Raw genomic sequence first — 7000 nt, 5'->3', positions numbered from 1 at the left:
ATATATATATATATATATATATATATATATACGCACACATATAATCTGATGTTTATTATTTATTGCAGCTTTTAAATAGTGGCAGGCTTCAGAATTTCACCAATATTCACAGTAAGTTTTGTTTTTCTTTGATAAAATATCAGCGAATATTTGATAGCTGTACAATGAAAGACTTTTACACTTAACATTATCACAAAATAATAATAATAAAAATGAAACATGGAGGAAACATAGACTCTGTAGGAGCTGATTCATTCCACTACATAGCACCCTTTGAACAAATTTCTAAAATTGTAGCCTAGGTTCGCTTGCTAAGAGTGGTTTTGAAATGTCACCTGGAGAGATCGTCTGGCCAATGAGCAATCTTAAGGGAACCGTTGTCCAGTATGAGACAGCATCAAAGAGTGTAGAGTTAGATTGACAGGGTGTTGCTGGAGAGCTAAAGATATTAATGAAGTTCTTTTGTGGGAGCCTACACAGAGAAGAGGGGACAACCAGCCAAGACCTATGTTAAACAGGTTTCTGACAACATAAATTGCAATCTTTCTGACTTACCAGATACAATGGAGTGTATAATTTTGTGAGTTCTATGGCGACCTCATTAGTACTGGTGGTACGAAAAAACACCCAGTGCATGCTGTAAAGTTGTTGGCATTAAAAAGGGCATCCAACTGCAGACACTTGGGCACAGTGCAGTCCTTAGACCCATCAGATCCTCTGTCCAACCCATGCCAGCAGGATACATGGACATTAAATGATGGTGATGTCCTGAAACAATTTAAATTTGACTCTTTACGACATGGCTATGGCTGTGTGATTAAGAAGGATTTGGTTTTTTGTTTTGTAACTTCTTAACTGCATGTGGTTCCAGGTTCATTCCCGCCGCTTTCTGTTATTCAATGTCTCTTAAGTGACGTTTAGTTGATAGAAAATATGAGAAAGCCCATTTTATATGTGTGTGTCGTCTTATTCTATATCAAAATATGTATACATGTGTCCTCCTTAAATTATTCCTTCATATTTTTTTTTTATTATTTTTTAGGTGGTTTGAGTAATTCTTTCAAATCTCCATGCATTGTTTTTGCTGGACATCCGTCTCTACGTATGGGAGATGTGGTACATTTCTTGGAGCTGTGGGGCAAATCTTCTGCAAATGCTGTTATGTTCACAGGTAAGTTTAAGTAATCAAACTTTTTCCATATTTTAATGATTAGTGAGAAGAGGAAGGGCAGTGCCTCTGATTATTTTCAGGGCCTCAGAATTTCGTAGAAGGGAGTAGTTATGCTCAGCTTGCATACCTGGCTTAAATGCTTGCAGTAGGACTGGATGGTGATAAACTAAGTAATAGTTTAAGTCTACCAATTACAACAAAGCAGAAACAATCCTTCTGATGTCGCTTAACTCATAAGATATTGACTTTGGGCTATGATAAAAGCCATTTGACTAAGATACTATGCAAGTGGATTAAAACGATATGGGTTGGACAGTTTGATGAGTGCTAGCAAGTTGGAGAGCTTCACCAAGCTCCGATTTCTTGTTTTGGCATGGTTTCTATGGCTTGACACCCTACCTAATACCAGCCTTTCTACATAGTGTACTGGGTGCTTTTTATGTGCAGCCAATACGTGCAGGGTCACTAAGTAACATACAAGACAAAGATCTCATAGAACCGAGGAAAGGGGCTTTGTGCCAGGCAAGAGCTTAGTGTATAATAGAAGGATAGGGATAGTTGTGTTATCGTTGGGGAGATAGACTACCCCAGTAGGACGAGGAAGGTGGGAAAGAGTTAGAAAGAAAGATAGAGAGAGAAATAAATGGTGTTGGAGATGTATTGGGGGGCCTACCCACAGGGAACATTGGAGGTGGGGGAGTATAAGTAGTACAGAGGGGATAGAGGGGGATGTTCCATAAGAGTGTGAAGAGATAAGGAGAAAAGGACAAGCTGTTCATGGTTAGAATGCTTTTGTTCATAAGTCTGCTTGATGAGAACTGACCTGAAGTTAAAAACAAGAGCAGCACTCGCACCAACAATTACTAACAGTCTTACATCAATGCTTTATATTGTCTGTAATATTTCAGAACCAGATTTTCCATATTTAGAAGCTCTGGCACCTTACCAGCCATTGGCAATGAGAGTGAGTTTTTGTTTATTACTGTTTCTTTCTTAAATTTCGATGCAAAGTATTCAATGTCTTATTTAAACTTTGTGTTTCTAATTGATAAGCTCCACTGACATGCTCTCTCTTCCATTCTTTTAGGTTCTCTTGGCTTTTACGCCAAAAGCCTCCACTCAATCTCACTTGACCGGATTTATTTCTTTTTTTCTCTTGTACTCTGTTTGAGAGGAAAGCAGAGATCAGATGTTGTGTTGTTGTTAAATTCTGGAGGTTGATAAAATTAGTATCGATGAATCTTAATTGACTGTATGCACCTCTAAATTTGTGCCCCAGTTCCTTTGTTATAAATCACTTATTTATTTATATGAAATTCTGCATTTTGAAATTTGTCTTAATTTTTTGTTCTTGAAGGTCTGTTACTGCCCAATTGATATTAGCTTAAGCTTCAGTCAAGCCAATAAACTGATTAAGGACTTGAGACCCCTTCACCTGGTGTTGGCTGAAGACTACATCACTCCACCTCATGTAGCACCCATGCGGACAGACTTAACTATTGAATGGGTAATTGAAAAAAATTTGTTTCCATAATTAATTTTCAAATAAACTTGAAGTCTGATTCACAGCTCTGCCAAACTGTTCGTCTCTTAATGTATTTTCTTAATTTTTTCCTTTCCATCCTTTTATGTTTTATATTCTTTTCTATTCAGCATCTTTTACTCAATCTTCCTTAATGTTATCTCTCAGCAACCAGCTTCACTGAGGCGTGTGTGTTTATCAGAGAGAGAGAGAGAGAGAGAGAGAGAGAGAGACAACTAGATTACAGTGTATGTGTGTGTATTTGCATTATACAGCTTTACACGTTGAATAGTAAAATTCATATTCTTTCTTTCTCTTCCCTCCTTCCTTTTCTGTTTCTTTTTTTTTTTCTCATAATCTTCTTCAATGTTGTTTTCTAGGAACCAGCTCCACTGACGTACAAGAGAGGAGAAATACTTTCTCTGCCAGTGAAGAGACAATTTGAAAGAATTGAAATACATCCACGGGTAAATCTTTAACAAGAGTCAAAATAGTTTCTTAATAATAATAATAATAATAATATTCTTGCTTCAATACAGTTGTAAAAAGAAGAGATTGTATGTATGTTACTGGCATTCACCTCTTTAAATACTTCGAATGGGAACAAGCTATAGCTATATCCATTAAGAAATTTCCTTCACAATCACATAGTTCTGAGATCTCATTGTATGCTATTTTTTGCAAAAGTCATATTCAGTTGGAACAACCATGTCATTGTGGAACAAACCCACCCACATCATATCAACAAATGGAGACCTCTTTTATTCTTTTATTGGTTTCAATCGTAGAAATGCAGCCATGCTTAGAGCTCTTGCCTTCAAGGGTTTTATTTAATTATATTGATCCTAACTCTTTGGTACTGATTTCATTGATCTTTATTTATTGGATAGCTAAGTTTTACCTTAGTCTCACTGACTTAAAACAAACACATACAGACTTGTAGGTATGTGTGTGAGCAAGATTCATACACTCACACACTTGTGTATGTATACAAAATTATACACTCATTTCTTCCAAAAGGCCATCCTTTTTATATTCTAACCTTTTTTTGTTTTTTAATTGTAGTTGGCATCAACCTTGGAACCAGTGGAAGTAAAACCAGGATCTTTGATCACCATGGTTACAGGATGCATCATGGGAAAAGATAATAAAAATGTCTTAGAGGTTTGTAAATTGTCTTGTGTCCCTGCATGTGTGTTGCATATGCACATGTATTGTGTACTATTATGTCTATTTCAGGTTGCTGTTGGCAACATGTACAACCAATTATATGGTTAGATCATTGGCAACTAAACTGTCATCCCCAGGCTAGGGTTGCTAGACTCCAATAAGACAAAAATAGGACCTGTCCAGAGGCCAGATGAACCCAGAGTAAGGATCAGTCGTCAGCCCCCTCTTAGTCATCACAGTCCTCCAAGCAATAACAGAGGAATTCAAGACAAGATACCCCTGGGAGCTTCTCTTTGCTGATGACCTTGCTCTAATAGATGAGTCACTATCAGAACTAGAGGAGAAGTTTCAGGTGTGGAAGCGAGGCCTGGAATCGAAGGGCCTTAGAGTCAACCTAGCTAAAACCAAAGTCTTAATAAGTAGGAAGGCAGACAAATCACAAACCCCTTCAGGTAGATGGCCCTGCTTGATCTGTAGAAAAGGCATTGATAGAAACTCCATAAGATGTACCTGGTGTAAGCTATGGACACATAAGAGGTGCAGCAATATCAAAGGAAGGCTAACTAGGAAGATAGTTTTTGTATGTGGCAAATGCACAGGAGCAATAAACACTGAAAATGTGCAGAAGGCAACTTCAGTCACATGACAGGGGGTAGAACTAGAAGGAGCCGATAGCTTCTGTTACCTAGGTGATCAAGTCAGTAGCGAGGGTGAATGCTAGAATAAGAATAGCCTGGGCAAAGTTCAGAGAGCTCCTACCTCTGCTGGTGACAAAGGGCCTCTCGCTCAGAATAAAAGGTAGACTATGACGCATGTATGCAAACAGCCATGCTACATGGCAGTGAAACATGGGCTGTGACTGCTGAGGACATGTGTAAGCTTGCAAGGAATGAAGCTAGTATGATCCATTGGATGTGTAATGTCAGTGTGCATACATGACAGATTGTAAGCACCTTGAGAGAAAAGTTGGACCTAAGAAGCATCAGATGTGGGGTGCAAGAGAGATGACTGTGCTGGTATGGTCATGTGGTACGAATGGATGAGGATAGCTGTGCAAAAAAGTGTCACACCCTAAAAGTGGAGGGAACCTGTGGAAGAGGTAGACCCAGGAAGACCTGGGATGAGATGGTGAAGTACGACCTTCAAACGTTGGGCTTCATGGAGGCAATGACAAGTGCCCAAGACCTTTGGAAATATGCTGTGCTTGAGAAGACCAGGCAAACCAAGTGAGACCATAATCCGTGGCCTATGCCAGTGCAGCATAACCGGCCCGTTTAAGAGTACCCTTCAATCACTGGGCAATAAACTGTGCTTGCGAAGACCTGGTGAGGCCAGTGAAATCTTTGTGACCGATTACAGTACCACTTGATTGGTACCCATGCTGGTGGCACGTAAAATGCACCATTCGAGTGTGGTCGATGCTAGTGCTGGCTGACTGATCCTGTACCCATGGTACGTAAAAAGCATGGCTGATGCCAGTACCACTTGACTGGCCCCTGTGCCGGTAGCATGTAAAAAGCACCCACTACACTCTTGGAGTGGTTGATGTTAAGAAGGGCATCCAGCTGTAGAAACATTGCCAGATCGGATTATTGCCTGGTGCAGCCTTCTGGCTTGCCAGCCCTCAGTCAAACCGTCCAACCCATGCCAGCACGGAAAATGGATGTTAAACGATGATGATGATTGCCTTTGTCTTAAGGAAAATTCACTAACGCAGTTTTGTTGTTTGATTTTTACTCTTCTGTCTTGTTTTTTTTTTGTAATTATTTCCTTTATGTTTTGTTTTTTGTCTCAGCCTATACCAGATGATGTAGCAGTAAAAAAGAAGCTGAAGACTAGTGGTGCAGCCCTCAGTTACCTCTGGGGAACTCTTAACATTAAGAGATTTGTAGATGCTTTGACTGAGGTTAATATCTTTATTGTATTCTCTTTAAAGTACCTGTGAAATATAAACTTCCAACGTTCACAATATTCCTGTAAGAAAATAATAAGCCCCAGGTATTTGAAAGACATATCCTTTGGCAATCAATGGAAAATGTCTGTCTGTCTTGTACCACATTTATGCAGATCATTGTTTTGCCCTAGGCCTATTGTCATAAGCCTTTCAGCCATGACGTATCTTTTCTTCAGGCATAGGGTATCTTAAATTACATTAATAAATGTTTCCTTTTTTTTTGTACCTTGAAGAAAATTTGGTCATTGATCTTTTTTTATTTTTTTTTTTATTTTTGGAAGGCAGACTGTACTCAGAAACAGGTTATTCTGCACGTTCTTACCTAGAAGGGCATGATGGGATTTGGAAGTGATTTATGTACTTTTAGCAGATCATGATACAACATAGTGGTTTCTTTGTTGATATGTTTGCTGCAGTGGTGGTGGCAGTGGCAAAATAATCAGAACACACACACACACACATTGTGTGTGTATAAAATTTTTGTGGATTCACTGAGACATGATCAATTACAAACTTCATATACAGATACAGTGTATTCTTTAATATATTATAACTGACAAGTTCATAATTTCCAGTAATCTGAGGCTGTTTTTTCTTGAATAAGCCATTGTTTGAATATATTTAAAGAATATTATATGAAAGCCTTTATCTTTATTTTTTTATTTTAATCATGCTACTGATAAGTGTAAAAACCGGTTTATTCTTCATTTCTATCTCTCGTAGGAAGACTCCAAATGTCTTAAACCTCATTCATGGTCACTCTAAAACTCTTCTGAGGAGTAGTTGTCATTTTGGGGATGGGTGTCTCATCCTTTTAATGTTATCAAAACTGGAAAAGTTGAAATTCTATGGCACATGTCTGGCTATGTTGGTTTATTAGTTTGCTTTGAAATGACAAGGTTTTGAGATTCAACCCTCTCTGTAATAATTTGGGCAAAGAATCTCTGCCTTAGTCTCAGGTCCAGTAAAGCCTGATGTAAGAAATTTGGTGGTCACAACCCATGTAGAAGTTCTCTGAAGAGCACTCTTCCTATTCTTGCTTGGTAAACTTAATCTGTTGCCCAACCTAACACCACAATCTGGCCTTTGGGCACCTTAATTGGCATACATACCCTATTGAAGCATATAGGCCGGGCTGCTGGCCGGCTGAGAACTCCCTCACGTTTGTCCTAGAACCCCCCCC

At 38.8% G+C, this 7000-nt stretch overlaps 1 protein-coding gene across 1 annotated transcript in view; it reads left to right on the top strand.

The window, feature by feature from the left end:
• Positions 1-7000, top strand: part of LOC106879463 (integrator complex subunit 9) — a 28333-nt gene that overhangs the window by 19493 nt on the left and 1840 nt on the right. Inside the window, exons 13-19 of the mRNA XM_014929027.2 lie at positions 69-111; positions 1043-1171; positions 2080-2135; positions 2529-2678; positions 3074-3160; positions 3759-3857; positions 5659-5769. Of these exons, the coding sequence (XP_014784513.1) occupies positions 69-111; positions 1043-1171; positions 2080-2135; positions 2529-2678; positions 3074-3160; positions 3759-3857; positions 5659-5769 (675 nt within the window). The remainder of the gene's footprint in view (positions 1-68; positions 112-1042; positions 1172-2079; positions 2136-2528; positions 2679-3073; positions 3161-3758; positions 3858-5658; positions 5770-7000) is intronic.

This window comes from Octopus bimaculoides, chromosome 23 (genome assembly GCF_001194135.2).
Source record: "Octopus bimaculoides isolate UCB-OBI-ISO-001 chromosome 23, ASM119413v2, whole genome shotgun sequence".
NCBI classification, from domain to species: Eukaryota; Metazoa; Mollusca; class Cephalopoda; order Octopoda; family Octopodidae; genus Octopus; species Octopus bimaculoides.
Note: the sequence above shows the minus strand (reverse complement) of the source record. Positions and strands in the feature narration are given on the sequence as shown.